This window comes from Lepidochelys kempii, chromosome 15, assembly GCF_965140285.1.
Source record: "Lepidochelys kempii isolate rLepKem1 chromosome 15, rLepKem1.hap1, whole genome shotgun sequence".
NCBI classification, from domain to species: Eukaryota; Metazoa; Chordata; order Testudines; family Cheloniidae; genus Lepidochelys; species Lepidochelys kempii.
The window spans coordinates 21,240,944-21,264,528 of NC_136394.1; the positions used below are offsets into that span (position 1 = coordinate 21,240,944).

Consider the following 23,585-nt stretch of genomic DNA (forward strand, 5'->3'; position numbering starts at 1 on the left):
AGATTTTCAAATCATTTTAGTTAATTCTGTGAAAACATCCGCTCAATGTGCAGCAAAAGTCAAAAAAGCTAACTGTTACGAACCATTAGGAAAGCTTTAGGTAATCAGACTTGGTACGCCTGCACCTTGAATAGTGCATGCAGTTCTAGTTGCCTCATTTCAAAAAAGATATATTAGAAATGGAAAAAGTACAGAGAAGGGCAAGAAAAATTAAGGGTGTGGAACAGCTTCCATATGAGGAGACAGGGACTTTTAAGCTTGGAAAAGAGACAACTAAGGAGGGAATATGATAGAGGTCTATAAAATCATGAATGGTGTGGAGAAAGTGAAAAAGGAAGTGTTGTTTACCCCTTCACATAACAGAAGAACCAGGGGTCACCCAATGGAATTAATAGGCAGTAGGGAACATAAGGAAGTACTTCTTCACACAACGCACAGTCAACGTGTGGAACTCATTGCCAAGGGATGTTGTGAAGGTCAAAAGTACAATTCAAAAAAGAATAAGATAAGTTCATGGAGGATAGGTCCATCAGTGGCTATTTGCCAAAATGGTAAGGGATACAACAACATGCTCTGGGTGTCCCTAGCCTCTGACTGCCCAAAGCTGGGAGTGGATGATAGTGGATGGCTCCACAAAGTGATCATATCAGCGCTCAAACATTTTCTGACAAATAATTGTTTTTGTAATTTCAATAACTTTTCCTCGTATAATTGTACCAGCATTCAGGAAGAAATATGGCAGAGAGCCATCTATACTTTAAGCTTTTGTTTGATTGACTTTATGTAAAATCTTGTCTTAATACATAATACAACAAAGATCATGATGCCTTCCTTTTCAGATTTCCTTTGCTGTGGGCCAAAGTAATAGCTTTTAATATAAACTAAAATCCTCTTACATCTAAATCTAAAGAAGTGGTCCCCAAACTTTTCAGGGTTGCACCCCTTACCTCTGTCCACACCCTGACCTGGGTGCCGAGAGCAGGGCCACGGCTTTTGGGGGCAGGATGTGAATGGGTAAGCGAGCCGAGGCTGGGGGCAGGTGTGGGGCTGAGGGCTGAGCAGGGCTGGTTGATGCTCCATCCCTGCCCTCATGGGGGATGGCTTGCGCGCGCGCACACCCACCTTCGGCACCCTTTGAACGTTACCCCGCTGTTTGGGGACAACTGATCTGAAGTGTCAGATGGTGTTTCTCTAGAAATACGTTCAAGTCAGAGTCCTCTTTCTGGTTTTGATGCTGAGTATCCAAACGCTTCTGGACAAATGTGTTTTCTCCAGTATTATTTTTCTTTTAAGGGCTATGAAGCTTTAATCTTCGCAGTTTTCTTCTATTAAAGGCGCACAAATTAGTGTATTACCCCCTTGCATATCTAACAGAATGATAAACAGGAAAATAGGAGTGAATGTCTGCATTAAGTAAACATGATTAAATTGATATGAGCGGTGGAAAGAAGCTGAAATACAATAGTGATGAACTCCACATTAATTATATAATTGTCTCTCTTATAGAGCTTATTACTTGAGGATCTCAAAGAACTTAATAAAGGAAAACAAGTATTATCCCCTATTTTACAGCTAGGAAAACAAAGCCACAGGGAGAGGGGGAGTGAATTGTCCATGTTTATGCAACAGAGTGGCAAATCAGGCATAGAATCCAGATCTCGTCTCCCTGTCCATTGCTTTATGCACAGGACTAGGCAGCTGGCATGGGGCTGACTGAGGTTTCTTGTTCTTTTAAAATGATACAATTTTTAGTGAATTCACGCACCACACTTTCTCACTAACTTTATTTTACGCAGCTAACTGGAAAGTTAATTAACTTATTGAGATGCATATAAATGCTGAAAAAGGGTATTTATTAATACATTTTGGGTGCCCTCAACATAATTTAAAATACATCACAAATATCTTAAGCATAGAATAAAATTTAATAAATCCACAACAAGTAAGCAAGGTAACTTAAAGATTCAGGCTGCCCATCCCCTCCAACAGTCCTCCACTTGTATAGTTTCCATCCTTTAATGCTTGTAGTCAATTTTAGGTTGTATACCCAAAAGATAGTTTGGATACCTTCCAAAAGGTATACTTGCTCATCAGTATGTCTTAGAATCAATCACTAATTATTCTAAAAGCTATGTTTCACATTCCTTTAAAAAAGGAACAAAGGAAGAACTCGAGGACCTGAACAAAGAAATCAAGAAAATAGCTAATAAAATTCGAGCCAAGTTAAAGGGTAAGTGCAACCCCCCCCTCCATAATTTAGTAATTATATGGAGCCTTATATATGTATTTGTGATATTAGGAGAGCTCGAACAGTCTCAAGAACGTTGGAATTTGCCCCTCAGTGTAATTAATGGGGTCAATATATGTATATACAAATTTGGTTTTCATAGCTTGTATCATAGTGGGATGTTCCAAACTTTAAGAAAATATAATATATTATTACAGAAAATCTTGGAACTCAGAATGTTAAAATAAGTTTCACTTATTGTATCAAAAATGATCAAGACATGCCCCTTTATCAGATGAAAGAAAAGAATTGTAGATTTGAAATATTTGCCCAGCGTTTAATGTATTTAATCAACAATTTAAAAATAAGGGCCATATATTCAAATAGTACAAACTGACATGGAGCTATGCTAAATTACCCCAGCTGAGGTCTGTCCCAAAATTCATATATCTGCTCTTGAGTACTCTTGAAAATCAGGCCCCTTATTTAGCAACTAATTTAGAATTTAGGAGTCTTAATTGTTCAGCATGTGTCAACTCAAACATAACAATGTTTTTTTTCTAGTGCCACTAAATTACATTAAGGTCATTCTTTTCTTCAGTGATAGATTTCTAGGTTTAAGGGTAATATTTAATAAAATTCTTCTGTCCAGTAAACAACATTTATTATTCAGATAGCAGTAGCAACCCCAATTTGTTAGGCTCCTTCCAAGCACAAAAGATGACATAATACCCATCAACGAACAGATACTTTTAAAAATTTGTTTTTAATTTGGCTGTGTAAACAGTTTTATATTCTTAACCTTGCATTCTATGTCATTAATAGATTTAGTTTTTATTATGTGGTGAAAATCTTTCTAAAGAGAAACTACTTTTTTGGGGTAGAAAACAGGAAAACAGTACTAATTATGATTTATAAAATAGTAAATGTTTATGTTAAAACTTTTACTATATGTTGCATTCTTAACACCTTACAGTATGAGTTCTTATATTCTTCCTAGCTATTGAACAAAGTTCTGATCAAGATGGGAATGCTAATCGAACATCAGTTGAACTCAGGATACGAAAAACACAGGTATGATCATAAAGTCTGCATGGGGAAATCTGAGGAGTTTAACAAAGTCAACTAAGCTCCAGAAGAGAGACAGTATTGTGGGGTGGGGAGAGGGAAGAATTGGACTTTCCTGGAGCCTAGGTACTATTTTATACTTTTTGAAAATGCATTTTGTTGTAAAATAAAGTACTATATTTTTACTCCTCAAAACTAGCACTTGGTATTGTCCCGGAAGTTTGTGGACGTCATGACAGAATACAATGAGACCCAGACCCTGTTTCGAGAACGCAGCAAAGGACGGATACAGCGACAGTTAGAAATAAGTAAGTGACCTGAATTTTCTTCCAATATAGATGGCTGAATTAACTTTTTTAATGGTCTTTGTTTGTTTGTTTTTTTGACATCTTTTTTGTTGTTTTGGTTTATACAGAATTGAAATAATACCCCCAGTCTTCTAGTTTTATTTTCCTGTATTCCAGTTCTTATTTTGTACCGCCAGACAAGGTTTTTTTCAATAAAATGGCAATATATCATAAAATATCAGGATTGGAAGGGACCTCAGAAGGTCATCTAGTCCAACCCCCTGCTCAAAGCAGGACCAATCCCCAACTAAATCATCCCAGCCAGGGCTTTGTCAAGCCTGACCTTAAAAACCTGTATATAGTCCTGCATACTTCTCTGTAGCTGCTCCTTTGGAACTTAACTCCTTAGATGATGAACACACACAAGCTTCTACTTGTTTGTTTTTTATGTTACACATAATATAAATAGCTGGTTAAATTGTAACTGTCTAATAGACTTTGATATGGAAGAACTTACCTTGACCTGAAGAATGATTACCGTATATACTCATTCATAAGCCGAATATTTTTGGTAAAAAAAGTGGCGCATCAAAGAGCGGGGGTCGGCTTATAAATGGGTCTACACCAAAATTTGATGATTTTAAACTCTATGAAATCATTTAATTGAATATCTAATACATAGTCATTTTGTTAACCTGGAGCATTCACAGGCATGGAGCCCCTCAGCTCCCAGTGGCGTGCCACTTCCCACAGCTCCCATTGGCTGGGAACGGTGAACCGCGGCCACTGGGAGCTGAGGGGTTCGATGCCTGTGAACGCTCCAGGTAAACGAAACGTCTTGACCCGCCAGCGGCTTACCCTGACGGGCCGGGAGCCAAAGTTTGCCAACCCCTGAAATATAGGGTCGGCTTGTGAAAGGGTCATACAGTTTTTACTTTTTTTTACCTATCCATCTTGGGGGGTCGGCTTATAAACGAACGGGCTAATGAACAAGTATATACAGTAGTTTAAATGTTGATTTTGTTCTTAATGGATACTTCTAGACATATTCTTTTACTAAAGTTATCTTCATGGATTCTGAATATACAGTCAAATCAATAGCAAAAATCCCATTGACTTCAGTGAACGAGAATTTCACTCACTGTAGTGTTGCCAAATTATTACCCAGAAAGGTTGTCAACCTGTGCTGTTGAATGTTCTTACACCACTCCTGCTTCTTAGAATTGTAGCCTGTATTGTCTGGCTATACCGAAAGAAGGACAGGAAACACTTGATATGGTTTTAATCAGTCCACAACTTTATTAATAGATGTCTGGAACAACCCGGCAGATAAGTATACAGTGCAGGAAACTTCATGTTCATTTAATATTTTCTGCCAGCCCCCCTCTTTTTTCCATCCAGGTCCACCAGCCAACCTATTCCTTGGACTTTACTATTCCCCCCGCACCCCTCAAATGAGGATTAAGGTGGCATATAAGAAAGCGGGGTTGGCTCCCTGCCATACCAGTCATAGGAGCCCCGATCTCTTCTCTCCCCCCCCCATTCTATTCCTTTAACCAACACCTCCTTTTTAAGTCCTTTACCAAGCCATTTATTCGGTCACTGTATCCCTTCCCTCTGGAGTACTAGCACTGGACATCCGCGCGCACTTATATAATGAGTGGCAACATAATAGCCTAACACCTTTCCTTCCTCACCATAACACAGCACTCCATGAACCTGCTGTGGGGAAGGTGGGAAAACCCCCTACTCCATGTAGGCCAATCTGGTGGCGAGGGAAAAATTCCTTCCCAGGCCCCCTAGAAAGGAGTGGCTAGTGCGATGCCCACAGGAGGTCCTGACCAAACCTGGTATTTTGCCACCTCAGTGGCAGGGAGGGTGAGTGGTGCTCCGCCTGGTCTGGGGAAAAGAGGCTTCCTCTGCCAGGCTTGCTCCTTTTGACCTCCTTAGCCTTTCCAGTCCCGGGGGTGGGTGGGTGGGTGGGTGTGTGTTTGTTGCCAAGCTGACTCTCTTCCCCCTTTTGCAGCAGCTTCTAAGCCTTCCTCCCCTTCCCTTCCTAGCCCGTAAAGCACTATTCCCTCTCCCCCGGCAAGCCAGACAATGTTCCCCCCTCCACACACGCATTGAAAGGTGCAGTGTGGTTATTTGTGTAAAATAGAAGATACTGGATATCCTATTGTTGGGGTTTTTAAAACTTGGTTCGACTTTTCTTGAATTATTCACTATTTAACAATTAGTGTAATTCATAAAACCATCGATGAATATCTCTGGAGGAAGTGAAATATCACTATTCTGGTAACACTGGGAGTTTCAGTACTAGCTTTCCCTTCCTCACTGTTTAGGTACATCTCCTATAATTTAAGGCAGGGATGTTCAAAGAAGCCAAAGGGAATCAGATCACTGAAAGTCAGTAGGTTTTGGACATCCCCTTTGGCTTCTTTGAAAATCCTAGCATTAAATGAGTGTGGCTATGTTGGTAGGGATGCTGCCCAAGTCATTGAATATTTGATCTAAAAGAGTATGAATTGGATAAAACAATTAATCTTCACTGTGTTGTATCCAAACTTATGAATTGAGATGACATGTTTGTGGGAAGCATAAATCACGTCTGAGATTTTGTTTGTTCTGGTTTGTTCAACTTTGTTTATCATTGCCTGGCTACAATATCGGTTACTGTAAGTGCTTTAAATAGAATGATTAAACTTGTGGGGGATCACTGCTTTCTGGTAGCTCTACCTACCTTAATGGAGGAGCAAAGTTTTCCACTTTAGAAAGTAGTGAAATAATTTCTAGCTGCTTTTTTCTCTGCCTTCTTAACCAGAACCATGTCAAGTTACAACAAAAATCAAGAACTTTATTCTTCAAAGAAATTGCCGAATAAACTTTTTGAACAGGAATTAACACACTCTGCTATTTTGTGGACAACATCTTAATACAGAGGTTCTTGTGGACTTCCTGCCCATCCATTCATGATTTTACAGACCATCATCTCTCTCTCTAGTTTTTGATTGTTACATCCCTATGGCAATTGCTTATATGAAAAAGTAATATGAGGAAATTATTTAATGCATTGGTAGCAGTCTGGCTGTATTTGCCTGAACCATCCCACCATTTCGCAGGAAATGATCCTGGTGGGAAACATTAAGATATGGTGTAGCTGAGCAGTCCTTAACGAGAGGACCTTAGGAGAGGAGAAGCCAAGCCTGGAAGCACAGCTTGGGCAGGATTTTGTGGAGTTCCTTTTGTGACTAAAGCCAAATCCAATAATGGGGTCAGTAAGTTCTGATGTACCACAACTTGTGTGGACTCTGGAGTAAGGCGGAAGAAGCCAGCACCGTATGACCCTATTAGCAAACCACCAGAGTTTGACAGACCAGTCTGTAAATCTCTGCATCCAGGATTGGATCTTTGTGCTATGTGAAATTCCTATTACATTCAATCTGGTAATATATAGCTCTAAAAACCAAGTTTCTTTTGCCTGATAAATTCAAGTTCTAAACAGCTCTTCACTTTCTTTCATGATCTGTTCTTATTACCACAAACAGTATTTGTTACACTTCAACCTGCCTCTAGCACTGAATGATCATAAATGACTACCTCACCCTGCACTGAACCTGTAAAACATCTCTAGATACTATACAGAAATTGAAAACGATTGTCATTTGGTTGTTGCGGTATCCTAAATCATTTGAATCTTTTTCTTGTGAGTTTTCAATAGGCTGCCACCAATGCATTACTTCATTGTAACTTGTTGCTCTCCACTCAGTGTTTCATACTTGTATACTTTAAATGAAATATTTGTTTTTTAGTGAGGAATGAAGAAATAATTCAAGGATGAACCAGCCAACAAATGACAATCATTTGTGGCCAAAATGTGCTATGACTGGTGTACTAATAGAAATGAAGACAATTGATAGTCTTTAAACTAAATAAATATCCCTTAAGTTTATCCCTGGCTTTTATTCGTATGTTTACTTTTAACATTTAAGATCTCTGGGAAACTTTGTACTTCAATAACCAGAAGAGATAAATATACTCAAATGATGGCAAATTAAAACTAGTCCTTGCTTTAGCACTAGCTAAGTAAGGTCTTCTGGGTGTCCTGTGTCCCATGCAAGTTCTTCATTTCACAGGCTGGTCCTGTATCCCTCTCAGGAATGGTATGCAGTGGGGCAAAGAAAAGATGAACTCCTCAACCCAGTCTTCCTTGCACCATTGAAACCAGAGAGCGAGGAAACAATTTACTACTAGAAATCCTATCCCAACCCTCTTCTGGCAGTGGTACTGCTAAAGGGGGAAACTTATGCCTTTGGTTTTGGGTGTGTTTTCCTTGCCCATCTCCTTCCATCAGCTTAGGGTCCTCCATGTTATGATGCCAACACTGATTAGGAGGTGTTGCAAAGAGCAGTGGGTCTAGAGGAACAAAACAGAGACTTGCATGTAGAATTAGAAATATGTGCAAGAAGCAATATGGTTCAACCAAAATAAACACAAGTTAATACATCTGAGTGGAAGGTCTGCAACCCAACTATTCAGTGGGAGAAGCTATGTGGAAAGCAGTAAAACCAAAAAGACCTAAGATGAATCTAGGACAGCAAATCTGATCAGCCCTCTACCATACTATATGGGAAAGAGAGGGAAGATCTTATGGTGCAATGGAGAATTAAAACTCTTGGTTGCTGCTCCTTTTGTTATTGTTGTAACTGAGTTCTCTTGTAACTGAGTTGCTGCTTTCTGTTGGTTTCTCCTGCCAAGGTAATGGCACTTTTTGATTGGATTTTTTTTTGGCAGTTTACCATCCTCTCCACTCACCCACAAACAAAAAATCCTAACATATCACAAGTTATGGCTATTTTTATTTAAAGTTATTTAAATTATTGTATCTGACTAGAGTTGAGTCTTTAGCATTTTGTGTGCACTGAAGACTTAGATACTCTCCAGGAGCTGCCTCCCTTCATTTAAGTGTAAGGCACTGCTTAGATATTATAGCTTTTGTTTTCATTGGGGAAAGCAGAATTATATAAGGTGCTGCAGAATTTCTTTTTCTGTGGGAAGATAGGTAGAATATGAAACCTCTGTTTGAATTCTCTGCTCATTGTTTAACAAAATTATACAATATGAACTACTTGAACGTGCTAAGAGGTAATTTTGCTACACTTGACAGGTTTCAGAGTAGCAGCCGTGTTAGTCTGTATTCGCAGAAAGAAAAGGAGTACTTGTGGCACCTTACAGACTAACCAATTTATTTGAGCATAAGCTTTCCAGAAATGGCCCACCTTGATTATCATACACATTGTAAGGAGAGTGATCACTTTAGATAAACTATTACCAGCAGGAAAGGGGGATGGGGGGAGAAAATCTTTTGTAGTGATAAACACCCATTTTTTCATGGTCTGTGTGTATAAAAAGATCCTCACTGCATTTTCCACTTTTATGCATCCGATGAAGTGAGCTGTAGCTCACGAAAGCTTATGCTCAAATAAATTGGTTAGTCTCTAAGGTGCCACAAGTACTCCTTTTTGCTACACTTGAGTTTCAGTTCCTTTTTCATGTTTATGCAAACTTTGAGCCCTGTCCACATAGGTGCTGAATAATAAACTATATTAACCTTTAACATAGTACTTGAATTTCTTATAGTATAATATAACTGACAATCACTTTCTGTATATGCTGATGCAGTGGTTCTCAAACTGTGTGGGTCGGAACCCTAAAGTGGGTCGCAACCCCATTTTAATGGGGTCGCCAGGACTGGCTTAGACTTGTTGGGGCCAAAGCCCGAGCCCCACCACCCGGGGCTGAAGCCCAAGGGCATAGGGGCTCAGGTTACAGGCCTCCTGTTTGGGGTTTGGGGCCCCCCTCCTGGGGTCATGTAGTAATTTTTGTTGTCAGAAGGGGGTTGCGGTGCAGTAAAGTTTGAGAACCCCTGTGCTAATATGAACTGAATCCTGTATTAAAATAATTTTAATCTCATCTTTGTAATACTGTTTCATTACTTATACACAGAAAAAATTAGATTCTTATTTTGAAAATAGATTCCCTAGATATTCATGTGATTTAATATCTTCAATATAATATAGGAGTTGTACAAACATGAATGTTAAATAGCTTATAATTTTATATTAAAGTAATTTTTCCTATTGTGCTTACCAAAAACATGAAAACTGAATTTCATGATTTTATTTTTTCATTATATTTAACCTCCTATTGTGTGTTTGCAAAAATATTTGATTCTTGCAATACTACTTATCCTCAGAAATAGCTTCAGGAATAACAGTTTAATAGCACAAGGACACATTTTGGTAGAAAACTGTCTTTAAAAACCTCATGTTTCTTAGCTCCCAGTCTTAGCCTTATAGAGACACCGTAATAGGGGAATACATTATTATGGAAAATAGCTTCCTTAAAAAATGGTATTGTTTTGACCATGCAACAATCTAGAATCATTACCTTCAGGAGGTGGGTTTTTTCCCTTGTTTTCTGTCCTGTTATCACAGCTGCAGATGTTTTCATGCTGCAAGAATCTCTCATACTGTGCTTAATGGCAAGAGGTTTGGATGCTAATTGTTATTAAAAACTGTTACTTTTTGTGGAGTGGAGGTCTGAGTATAGGATTGTGAACCATCAACTCCTGTATGCTAATTCTGGATTTAGCACATTCTTCCTGAGATTGTAATATAACTTCATTGCTACCACTTCCCCATAAACACAATGAATACTTGGGTTTGAGAGAGTCAACTAGTTAATTTTTAGTTAACAAATTTTAAGTTGTTTTTGTGCTGTATGTGATTATTGTTCGTGGTAAATTCTCAGGCTTCTAGGTGTAGCAAAATACCTTTATGTTGAATAGATAAAGTACTATTACTTTATAACCTTAAAATATACTTTCTTCCTAGCTGGAAAAACCACCACTGATGAAGAACTGGAAGAAATGTTAGAAAGTGGTAATACTTCTATTTTCACTTCTGATGTACGTATTCACAGCCCACTTTATGGCTATGACCTATTCTATTTCTTCAATTCAGGAATATGTCAATCACATACTTATTAGTTATTTCCTATTTTCCTCTTTCAAAGATTATATCAGACTCCCAAATTACTAGACAAGCTCTCAATGAAATTGAGTCACGACACAAAGATATTATGAAACTGGAATCCAGTATACGGGAGCTACATGACATGTTTATGGACCTGGCTATGTTTGTTGAGACTCAGGTAAATGAACCAATTCAAATATTGTCTTAGTAATGAAGTGCTTTGCATGTTTTGTAGTTTTCCTGTGAAAACAATACAGGATAGTCTTGATAACTGCAACATTTTTATAGGTACCATTTTTTGTTTAAACACTATAATCACAACCCTGTAAAACTAAAGGCAAACTACTAAAGATTACACATCAGAGATGTTTTTTTAAAAGGCCAGAAGGCATTATCTAGTCTAAGCTCCATGTCTGATCACATCTGCTAGGGATAGTGAATAACTATGTGTCAGATGCTAAAGGATGAGATTTTTGCAGTATATATTTAAGTACAAGTGTAAAACTATTTTTAGTGCAATAGTGTAATTTCTTGATCAGGGCTAGATAATATGGTGGGTGAATACACTGACCTGAATGCAAATCTAGATTTAGATCATAAAGAGTAAATTTGGTCTAGCTAGGCCATAATGGCAGTTAATATATTGAAAACCAACCAACAGAATTTGTTAGCTATTGCAGAAGACTAACGTGGTGGTGGTGGTGGTTGTTTAAATATTGGGTGAGAAGTGTATTGGCAGTGATACTTGGTTATAATTTCCATTCACGTTAAAGGGAGCAAAGTCCGTAAGTGGGAGAGTGATAGCCAGTATCCTCACCTCTCAATTTCATAAATCTTATCTTAATAAGGAGGTGGGAAGAAAAGATCATTTAGGGTTAAAAGCAATTAACTCTATTTGCAGTATTTATAAAAATATGAAATAAACTCTGTTCTTGGGATTCACTGACTTTTTTTTTTTTTTTTTTTTTTTACTGTGAAAGTAAACTGTTAGATCCACTGTGAAACAATTCAGTGGGTAGTACTATGAATAATCAGCCTATATTTAGCATATTCTTTTTTGGAGGATTTCACGTTCTACAAGTCTGATATGTTGCCTTGATACAAAATGAATAAGCGTGAAAATTATTGGTATGTTATAAACTTGTACAGAAATGAACAAGTTATTTGTGCATCATTTTTAATGCTTTGCTGTTCACTGCTGCTGATTATGTCTTCTGATGGACAGAAACACAGGTAACAGATCTACTGTAATATTTTCCAGACCTTGCATTTCATTCCCAAAGTTCATTAATCATAACTGAGCTAAAATTCATTATGTACTGGCATTCTAAGTAGTTAGCTTGGAGGAATCCACCTCCTGAAAACCTGTGAATAATTTTGGATGAATGTTTTGTAGGTATCCTTGCCGTTTCCATATGCTGCTTCAGATACTTCTGAACTCTTTAGTATGCCAGTTGTAGATTAGCTATTAAAGCATACCTTTCTCTTAGGAATATGCTTTAAATTATCAGTATTTTGTCCCTACCTGCCCTTACCAATATTTTTTTCTTTTTAGGTTAAAATATTTTTCCTATGAGACCTTGCTTCCCATTCCTTTTTTCCATCACATGTGGATGCAAAAATAAAAACTTCAGCCATTAATACATAACGCTTTTTCATGTTGAAAATCATTTTGATATGTTTACTCAGGTTCATTATGCAGGGCTCCAGAAAATTCCAGTAGTGGTAAAAAAAAAAAATGTCTTAATTTTATTTTAAGGGTGAAATGATCAACAACATAGAAAAGGATGTGATGAATGCATCAGATTATGTAGAACATGCTAAAGAGGAGACAAAAAAGGCAGTTAAATATCAAAGTAAAGCACGAAGGGTAAGGTTTTTTTTTCTGGATTTTCATTAACTCAGTTAATATGGCATAACAAAAGGTAGTTTTTATTGTTCTTAACTTCACATGCTGTAACTTGATGTTCTTTGAGTACTTGCATATGTCCATTCCACTGTGGGTCTGTGCATGTCCCATGCACCGGTGCTGGAGAGTTTTCCCTAACAATATTCGGGAGCAGCCTCAACCATTCCCAACCTCCTCGTGCTTCGAAGAAAGTGGTATAAATGATGGAGCCACCTCTCCTTGAGTTCCTTCTGACCATCCATGTCAGTCGTCAGAGCATTTGTGTATTTTTGCAAGTTTATAGTTCTGTAGTGTCAATCGGTATGCGCAGTTGGTGATGAATGGCTACTCTAACTGGGAGGCAATCTGTTTGCCAATAATGTGACAAGGGGTTGAGAGAACAGGGTTCTTCAGTCCTTTGCTGCTGAGGGCTGCCTTGTCTCTCTATCAGCTCTTCAGGCTCCTTGGATGTGGCGGATTCTGTATTGAGAGCTATGGTGACAGCACTCACTATGCATCATTGCTCCTGGTTGCAGTCCTTTGGGATCCCTGTGGAGGTGCAAGAGACAATTGAGGACCTTCCATTCAAGGAATGTGCTTTGTTCTTACTGTGACCGGGTTGGGCCAGATGGCTACAGGAGAGTAATAGAAGGCAGATATATTAGCCCCAGATTAAGTAGGTCCCTTTTCTCTGGGTAAAGTAACAGGGAAAGTTCCAGAACAGTCAGGAACCTTCTGGAGACAATTAAGATTGGCTGCAGGTGTTCTAATCAGCCTATCAAGAAGCTGCTAGAATCAATTAAGGCAGGCTAATCAGGGCACCTGGCTTTAAAAAGGAGCTCACTTCAGTTTGTGGCGCGTGTAAGGAGCTGGGAGCAAGAGGCACTAGGAACTGAGAGTGAGAACGCGGACTGTTGGAGGACTGAGGGGTACAAGGATTATCAGACACCAGGAGGAAGGTCCTATAGTGAGAATAAAGAAGGTGTTGGGAGGAGGCCATGGGGAAGTAGCCCAGGGAGTTGTAGCTGTTGCACATCTGTTCCAGGGGGCACTCTAGACAGCTGCATTCCACGGGGCCGTGGGCTGGAACCCAGAGTAGAAGGCGGGCCCGGGTTCCCCCCCCCCCAAACCTCCCAACTCCTGGTCAGACACAGGAGGAGTTGTCCTGGACTGTGGGTTCAGAAAAACAGCCAAAGTAAGGGCTGCCGTGAAGCTCCAAAGCAAGCAAATCCACCAATAAGTGCAAGACCCACCAAGGTAGAGGAGGAACTTTGTCACATTACCTAAAACAAAGTATTGCACACACTGAAGGACTTGAGAGTGGTTTTGAGGTCCTTGGGTCTCTACAGTTTGGTTGCAAAGCAGACAAAATTATCATCCTCAGTTCCAGCCTAGACAGCAGTATTATCCCTTCCATCAGGCTGACTGCTCTAAGGGAAGGCAAAGGAGGTCACAGAGCAGAAGGCTGTTGCCCTCTGTTTCCCTGGTCTCTTCATCTAGACATCCCCAGGCCTCAAAGTATTGGTTTGACTCTTATGTCAAAGACAGTATACTACCAGACCTGGACCAACCTGATCCTTCCCCTCACCCATCTGCACCCCCTGGACAGAATATCCCATTTCCTGCATGCCTGGCAGTCAGTCCATCACCCCAGACAAGTGTGTGTGCGAAGCATGATGGAATCAGGATTATACTCTGCATTTTCTTTCTGTCCACCAACCTCACCCTCCAGTCCCTCTTCAGGGACCCCCTCTCATGAGTCTGCACTAAGGCAAGAAGTGCAAACTCTTTGTTCTTTGGGAGCCATAGAAGAGGTTCCCCTTCAATGTTTTCTAATACCCACGGCTAGAGGGTGTCTGAGACCCATCCTAGACCTTCGGAACCTGAACAAATATATCAAGAACATGAAGTTCTGCATGGCGTTTCCTAGATCCAGGGGAGAGAGTGTGCTGCCCTCAATTTACAAGATGCCTGTTTCCATGTGACGATCAAACCTGGCCACAAGAAGTTCTGAGGTTCGTGGCAGGGGAGGATCGTTACCAGTTCACCATGCTGCCATTCGGTCTATCATTGTCACGGAGGATCTTTATCCAAGTGCATGACAGTGGTGGCAGCCTACCTCCACCAGAGAGACATCCATGTTTATGCTTACCCGGAAGACTGGTTATTTCGGGGTTGCTCCAGACACTAGGTGCAGGCTGTGGTCCATCAAACTCTGTTCAATACTCTGGGCCTGAAACAAAGCAAAGAAATGCCCACGTTACTGCCTCTGCAAAGAATAGAGTTCAGAGGAGTGGTCCTGGACTCGACTTCTGCCAGGGCATTTCTGCCTCTTTCCAGGTTTCAGACTCCACAATATCTGTGTCCCCCTCAAGGATCATCCACAGACGACTGAGAAATCGTTTAAGGCTCCTAGGTCACATGACCAAATGTACATCTATTATTCCTAATGCCAGGCTGCATCTCAGAGCATTGTGAGCATGGGTCTGATCAGTCCATCGCCCTCAGAGTTATCTAGACAAACTAGTATGCGTTCTGGACATGATAGCATCATCTCTTAGCTGGTGGATGAGCCAAGACAATGTGTGCAGGGGTGTTCCCCCCTCTGCACTGCTTTCCTTCCATGACTTCGGTAATAGAAACTTCAGTCATGGGGTGGAGAGCACATCTGGGAGATCTTCAGACTCAGGGCTTGTGGACTATACAGGTTACAAATTATCCTCAAGTTGCAAGCAATATTCCATATGCGTCAGTGTTTCCTACCTCCCATTCAGGGCAAGACTGTCCAGGTGCTCACCACCACAGTGGCATTTTATGTGAACAAATGGGTGGCCCAAGGTCAGACAGCCTGTGCCAGGAGGCAGTCAAGCTATGGAATTTCCGCATACAGAGCTCCGTCATTCTCAGCATGTTGCTTGATGGAGATTCAAAATAGCTTGGCAGGTTGTCTGAGCAGATCCTTCAACATAGACCATAAATGGTCTCTCAACCCAGCCGTTCTAGTTTGCGTTCTTCATAGGAGGGTTTCTGTTGGCCGATCAATTTGCAACACAGCAAAGCAGAAAATGTCCCTGATTCTGCTTCAGGGTTGGTCGCAGCCCAGAATCAATATCCAACACTTTTCTGTTTTTCATGGGACAAGGACCAAGCTGTATGCATATCCACCAGTGCCTCTTTTTCCCAGGGTCATGTTCAGGCCCCAACAAGGTCATGGCAGAATGATCCTCATAGCTCCAGTCTGTCTGAGACAGCCATGGTATTCAGACCTACATAACCCATTCACCGACCACCCTTCCCATTACCAATAACCAGAGACCTTGTCACCCAGAACCATGGTTTGGTGCTCGATCAAATCCTAGTGCTGCACCTCATGGCATGGTTCATCAATAATGAATGCACAAGATATTTTTTGCTCAGGGGCTGTCCAGAATGTTCTCCTTAACAGAAGGAAACCTTTCCCATGAGCGGTTTACCTGAGTAAGTGGCAACAGTTCTCCATCTGGGTGGCTTCCCATAATGCCACCTATTCAGAAAATGATTCAATCGATTCTAGACTACCTCTCACTTCTTAAGGAGTCAGACCTAGCTCTCACTCTGTTAAGGTGCACATGACAGCCATCTCAGCATTTCATTCTCAAATTGATGGTAAGACTCTGTTTACTCACTCTATCACAACCAGGTTCCTGAAAGGTCTAGATTATTTCTGCCTGTGGAGATCCAGCACTATCTTGAGATTTGAATTTAGTTTTGTCTACTCTTATGAACCCTTCTGTTGAACCTTTTGCATCATGCTTGCTTCTGCACCTTTCACCAACAGTAGCTTTCTTAATGGCTATTATCTCCACTAGGAGGAAGAGGAACAGAATGCCCTGGTCATTGATCAGTAATATACAGTTTTCTACAAAGACAAAGTTTAGCTACGTTTCTCTCCAAAGTAGAGTGTGATTTCCACCTGAATCAGTCTACATATACTTGCCAGTTTTCTTCCCAAAGCTTTGTACTCACAGGGACAAATGAAGACCCACTCTACTTTCCCAGTGCAGTGAAGTCTACTGTTGGATTCCACTGTGAAGGAACTGAGGGAAGCACTGGCCAGTTCTTCCTTTCATACCTCTCATTTAAGAGCAAGAGCAGCTCAGGCATGGGTGTGGCTGTCCCGAGTGGTACATCTAAACCCTCAGCACCAGTGCGTGAGGGACATACACTCCCCCCGCCCCCATGCTTTAATGGACAATATGCAGCACATCTTGAAGAACAACATTTATGAAAAGGTAAATAACCTTTTTGGTTTTTGTTTTACTTGTGTTTCTATATTGTAAGCGTGTGACCATACAAGAAATAACGCTTAGCTCTTTTAGAGTTACTATGTATGGGTCAAATGAAATGGGATTGGAAAATTTTATATTCAAGTTGTCCGTGGTCTCTGTCCTTAAAAAGTGAAGTAAATTTCTTTATCAGATTTCCTCTTCCCGTCTGTTATACACTCCATTTATTATTACAGGATATAGCTTATCAAATTTTGTTCTGAATAGGCTTTAATGTGAATTGGAATATTACTTCTGAAGGGTAGAAATTTGTGGGAAGGGAATAGGTCACAATTCACATACAGTAAAGATTGACTTTTTCCATTAAAGCAAATTATTTTTGAATGCATAGAAACTGTACACCCAAAAGAAGTGTTTAAAATGTGTCAGTGGTAAGTAACTTCTGTGGCACAAAGTTATTCAGGAGTGAAATATGTTTATAAAGGCTTAGAAACCTCTGTAATTGAAAGACCTATCTGGACATGTGGTTGTAATCCTATATTTAAAATTAATTTGATTTTTCTGCTAGCATGGTAAATCTCCTTCAGCAAAAGTGGAAATTCCATTCATACCATATTATTTTCAAAGATTCAGGGACCATAGTTTATCAAAGACATGCACTTCTATAAATGTATGAATCATCATAAATTGATGGGCATCATACCTGGTTCAAAGAAACAAAATGATGTGATTACACTGGAAAGATTTATTTTTAAAAGCCGCATTTAATTGACTTGCATTGACACTTAAAATGCTTCAGTGTTTCAATATGCTTCTTCCCTTCAGCCCCCAAGATGAATCATTATGAAGTCAGTAATCTACTAAAACAATTGCTTTTTGACCTCTGAACACTAATGGTTTTGCAGTTTAGCATCTGCATTATATTAAAATTCTTTTAAAACTGCAGTGGAATTTTGTGAGTTATATAATAAAGTGGGGCGGGGGGGGAGGTGGCAAGGGAGACTACAGCAAGATTTTTCATTATGTTCGTGGCATGTTAATTAGCTTCAGAGCAGGGCAAGTCGTATGAAAAGACCTGACTCTAGATAGAGACTGTGGAATTGTACTTGGATTATTTATAGATAAATAATCTTCAATTCCAAAAGCAGATTATACACAGTCTGTTTGAGGTGTATATATTCTCTGTCCCAATACCCTTTACATAAATATATTTTTTTTTCCGTATTGGGAACTGTTAATATGTTTAAAATGAGGTAGATATCAGATATGAGAGCCCAAATGTTTCCTTGTAAATGTTGGCAAAAAAGTTAATAACTCTGACATTTGCAGTAAACTCTAGCCTCACTAGATAGAGATCCTTTTAAGAAACCAAGTGGCAGTCCAAAAATGGTAGCCAGGACCATTTCAGGCTTCAAAAATTAAGGTGGTACTAAAAAGACTGAATTTCTTTTCTAAAGATCGAGAATAAATCCAGATCCTATTTAACACTGTGTTCTGAAACTAATCACTTTGCTTTTCTTCGGCAGAAAAAGTGGATAATTGTCATTCTATCGCTGGTGTTGGTTGCCATAATTGCTCTAATTGTTGGTTTGTCAGTTGGTATTCGATGATGCTTGGATAACTTCAGCATGCATGTCTGCCAATGCGGCAGTAAGTAACTAATCAACTAATTTGCTTCATTGTTATTGTTTAGTTTTGAGAACTCACTAAGCAAACAAGCTATTTTGTACCAACCCTTAACACATATATAGTGTAATACTGTAATGACCAGGCAGGGGGACTGGACCTGATGAAGTAATGAATCTTGTCAGTTTCTAGTTGCCATAAAAGCCCTGATGTATGTTCAAAAGTAGATATCTTTTGAATTATGAAAACTGAGATCTAGTGGTAATTTTATGTAATTTACAGATTTCAACCTCATGTAAGATCTTTGAGTTTTAAAAATCAGTGGGACAGATCCTCAGCTGGTGTAAATTGTCATAAGCCTGTTAACTATTACATGGACAGTTTACACCAGCTGAGGACCTGCCCAATATGAGAAATCATTTTCACATGGAGTTTAACTTTTATCACATAGTGCGTTTACAATTATAAAGAGCTTTCAAGACAGACCCATATTACATATGTCACTCTGAAGCCAGAGTGTGTTTTGCAACCAGTGTGTTAAGATTTCCCAGTTAGAAACCAGACTTTTTAAATCGTATGCTTTCTAATCCGCTCTTTTTTTCTGAGATGGCGATATTTAGAAGTGGGCATCTGCACAAGATACTAACTCTAAAATAACAATGCAAATTTGTGGGTTTGAGACTTCTCAGCCTTTTTTTATATTAGCGGAACAAGTTACTGTCCTCTACGCAGCAATATTTTCTTCAGTCACAAACTACACGGATGATCTGCAAGGATGAAAAGGTCCATGATTCAGAACTTGAAAGAGAAACTCTATCGTACTTATGTTCTTAGGTAGTCTGTATACTAAAAGGATGGTCCTACTGGGTCAGAACAGTAGTCCATCTAGCTGGGTATCCTGTCTTCTGACAGGGACCATTGCCAGATACTTCAGAGAGAATGAACAGAACAGGACAGTTGAATGATCCAGCCCCCTGTTGTCCAGGCCAAGCTTTTGGCATTTGGAGGTTGAGACATCCATAGTGCAGGGTTGCGTTCCTGACCATCTTGGCTTATAACCATTGATCAGCCTATCCTTCATGAACTTACCTATTCTTTTGTGAACCCAGTTATACTTTTGACCTTCACAACAACCCATAGCTACTTCTGTATCTTTAAAACCGGGAAATATTGAAATAATTAGGTGCAGCATTCTCTTTCAAACAGTTCATCAGGAAAAGTTATTTAAACTATCACTTTTTAAACATTGAGTGTGTTTTTTGTAGTTATTAATACAATACCATCTCAATTTGTCATTTAGTAAATACTGTCATTTGCATATTAAACCATAGAATCAGGGGCACTTAATCTTACATTAGCCTATCTGACACATGTAGTCCAATGAACCCATTTTGTTCCTGCAATAATTACTGGTGAGCTATCAAATATATAATAGTTGTTTGTTGACTTTCTTATTCAGCTCAGTATGTGTTAATAAGAATGAACAAGTATCCAAATAAAGGAGAACATAAGCAGTTTTCGCAAATCTCCAGTTATGACTGCAGACATGAACATGCTTTATCAACTCTCAGCTTCCATATGTAGCAAACAGTAATTTATCAACAGAATTTGTTTATGGATTTTAACATGAGTATTCCATGAAATAAAACACACAGGTGTTAGGCAAATATTGAAAAGTTAAATTAAGTCTGCTGTGATTGACTGCAGTTATATGTACAATTTGGAAGAGAAATACTGGCAATAAGTGTCATTGTATTGGGGTGCTTTTCAAAATCTTCAAATACATGTCAACATTTTTGATCCATATATACTATTTGCTGTGGTTCTAGAATGTGCATGTACTACTGAAAATAGATTTAAAATCTGATATGATACATTAATCTACATTTTTCTCTTTTTTGCAGAAAATGACATTCATAATTATTTGTGTAACTGTCTTGCTTGTGATCCTTGGAATTATCCTAGCAGCTACATTATCATAGCAAGCACATTCCAAGAGTTTAAGAATCTTCAGGCTCCAAATCACATCTGCAATAAAACCAAATATCCTAACCTTTTCTTGGGTAAAAGATGCCTTACACCATGTTACACATGGTGTTCAATGCTGACCTGTCATTATTGATTTAAAGGTGAAAACACAGTGGCACCTAATGTTTAATCATATCTGTAAATCAAAGTGTATATGGGAAATCAGTTGGATTTTCATCAGAAACTACATGGATCTGCCAGTGTGAAACCTGCTTTTAATGGTTTTGAACTAAAGTGATTTGGGAATTCCATTTTTTGATATTTCAGTGTTATAAATGCAGAATTTAATTAGGGAATTGTGAAACTGTTGAGTTATGGCTATTTGGTATAATTTTTCCACTTCTAATGCAATTCTAATTAAGAATTTTAGTACCACATTTGTGGTGGTCTTGTTAGCAAAATAATTGATTCTCTGAGCACTGTTTTGTAGGAGATGTAGCCATAACTTTAAATAAAACATTTGCTGGTTAGTCATCTTGCTCTATCCAGTTTTTTAGGGGAAAAGAATTCCCTCTTCAACTAGTGCTGCCTCATTTTATTTTAAAAATCAATTTGTGTTTAAAGATATTATAAAATTGTGTTTTTAATTCAAGGGGAAAATCCTGCTTCCAGAAAGCTTATGAAGCAACCAAATAGCGTTCTGTTAATAGTGACTATAAAACTTGAACTGTTTTTAAAAACCTTCCAGTAAAGATTGTTTAGAAGATTGCACTTAAGTCCAGTTCTGCTTGTTTCATTATGTTAGAATTCTTAGATTTTTTAAAAAAAAACACTAGTTATTCTATTATGAAGTTTATTGGTCTATTTACTTTATGAGATTTATTGTGCTTTATTGCTCAAAATGTGTGTCTAATCTATATAATCAAGACAGTGGCTGCAACATTTTCCTGGTATAAAAATGCAGTAATGAAGCACAGATACGGTTTTTGAACTTTTTGGGAAGATATTCCAAAATAAAATTTGTTGTGCATATGAAAACAAATTCAACAGAGCAATTTAGCCTTACAACTTTGACCAGATTGCCATAAGGCACAGTTCATCTTGTTCCTTAAAGAGCAAAAATCAAGACTTAATTTTCAAATGTTTGCAAGTGGTGGTGAGAAAAGATAGTAACGAATAGGCTTCTTTAATTGCATTGTGTTTGGATTTGCCAATAATACACTGATTTGTTATGAAATTTACTTTTGTGAATTTATGTAACAAGTATGAAGAGTTTAGTAATAGCTATCATAACAGACGTATTGCAGCTTGTAAAGTTTTAAACATTTCAAACTTAACCAAAATAGCTGAATTTAATGTTACAGGTTATTTTTGTTCTTGTATCATTTCTGTGTAAAGTATTTATAATTTGTGTTTTGATTTCTCATTTGAATATGTTCATGTAGATATGTAGATATAGTTACACTTAAAATGAAATTGAAAAAAGGAAAGGTGCCTTCTTAAAACGTGGCTTACATCTCTTCATTTTCCTGTTTTCAGGTGGTGACAAATATCGTTTTGCTTTAGATAATGTTACATGTTGCAACTTTTTAGTACTACAGCTTACTGACTCATTACGCATTAAAATGTTCTTATTTAAAATGTCTGAGAAGCAAGTTGTACATTAAAATGTAATTGATTGAAATGTCTCTTAATGTTTAGCAAGATTTACAATGTATGCCATCTGTTGAAGGATATTCCTGCTTGATGCTGTCCAAATATACTGTGAAATTCTTTTCAGATTGTATTTTGCAAATGGTGATCCATGGTGAAAGCAGATAGGAACAAATAGGCTTCTTTAGTTGCATTGTGTTTGGGATTGCTAAATGAGATCCTGATTCAGTAATTTTATCCTGAAAACACTTGTAAAAGATTATTCATGGACTCTTACAAATCAGCTATCAAGAAATGTATTGAAATTTTCATCTTAATTAATGAACAAATTTCTTTACCTTTTCTTAAGTGTGGACAGCCATGAGTGACTATGGAGGTCTTTATGCAAAATACTGAAACAGTTGGTAGACTTGAAATGGTCAGTTCTTAAGTAAAATGTATTTTTTATTTAATAGCTTTGTTTTCTAGTATTTAGTAATAAACCATATTTATAGAAATGTACAGATTATTCTATATCAGAAAAATATCAGATAGTGCTGTTGATAGAAGGAGATTATCTACATCAACCAAAAAAGAAGCGTGTAACTTTCTTTGCATTCATTTGCAAGAGATTCTCCGTTCAGAATATAAATTGAAAGGGTCATTTATGACTTTATATTTTTTGTTCATATACTTGCCTCACAATTTTATTTAAAAATATATACAAGTATATTTAAAATTGCACACAGGTGCACGTGCTTACTTCCTTGTCACTTCAGGAGCAAATAACTGGTTTCTAGTTAAATAAATGGAAAATAACATTTCCCATTCGCTAATAAATTTGTCTATGCAAGTATTTCACTTGTGACTACTTTTATGTTGGTGAGTTTATTGTAAATGTTTATACAGACTATTGGAAATACTTAAATGCGGGTGGTATGATTATCAAAGCAATTCTAAAGTTCCAATAAACAGGTATATAGGAATGAGCGAGAATAAGCCATAGCATCAAGCACTTCCTTTCAAAAAAATCCCTGATAAGGTCCTGAAGTAATACTGCACATATGAATACATATGAGTAACTTTAGAAGAGGAAATAATCCCAGTAACTTTTTTAAAAAGCTGGAAAACAATTATTTTTATCAAACAAAATCTTGAAGTCAGTCGAGCTACTCATTTTTGCAATGGTACTCCTGTTTGCAGGTTCAGGTGCTTGGTTTGTTTTTTCAAATTCCTCATAATGTTTACTGTAAACTGAAGTTAAAAATTCCTACTAACTCACAGGAAGGAGGGGGAGTTCCTGAAGGGCTCTGCAGTGTGGTATCGGCCTGTTATTCTACATGAAATCTTTAACCTCGACACTGCTGGTTTAACGTTAGATTACGCATCTACTTCAAAATCTGTTGTTTGGGTTGAAGCAGTAGAAGTTCACTCTTGGTGGAATAGGAGGACTTTAATAGCTGATTTTTGTCTGATTTTATTTACATTTTTAGAAATTAGGTTGTACATGCTTGGATAGGTGCAGTTCTGTAAACTAAATTTAGCAGTGACCAGAAGGTGTTACCATCCATTCTAAGGGCTGTTCAGTGA

At 38.3% G+C, this 23,585-nt stretch overlaps 1 protein-coding gene across 2 annotated transcripts in view; it reads left to right on the forward strand.

Moving 5' to 3' along the window:
- The window catches only part of STX2 (syntaxin 2), a 40,602-nt gene extending 17,751 nt beyond the window's left edge, over positions 1-22,851 (forward strand). The window contains exons 4-11 of one of the 2 annotated variants that reach the window (XM_073312754.2): positions 2,156-2,230; positions 3,228-3,301; positions 3,495-3,603; positions 10,476-10,549; positions 10,657-10,794; positions 12,376-12,486; positions 18,296-18,419; positions 20,300-20,390. In XM_073312754.2, the coding sequence (XP_073168855.1) occupies positions 2,156-2,230; positions 3,228-3,301; positions 3,495-3,603; positions 10,476-10,549; positions 10,657-10,794; positions 12,376-12,486; positions 18,296-18,379 (665 nt within the window). In that variant the 3' untranslated portion in view covers positions 18,380-18,419; positions 20,300-20,390. Of the gene's footprint in view, positions 1-2,155; positions 2,231-3,227; positions 3,302-3,494; positions 3,604-10,475; positions 10,550-10,656; positions 10,795-12,375; positions 12,487-18,295; positions 18,420-20,299 lie in introns of both variants that reach the window. The other variant, XM_073312755.2, reaches the window with a different exon arrangement.
- Positions 22,852-23,585: the final 734 nt, after the last annotated feature.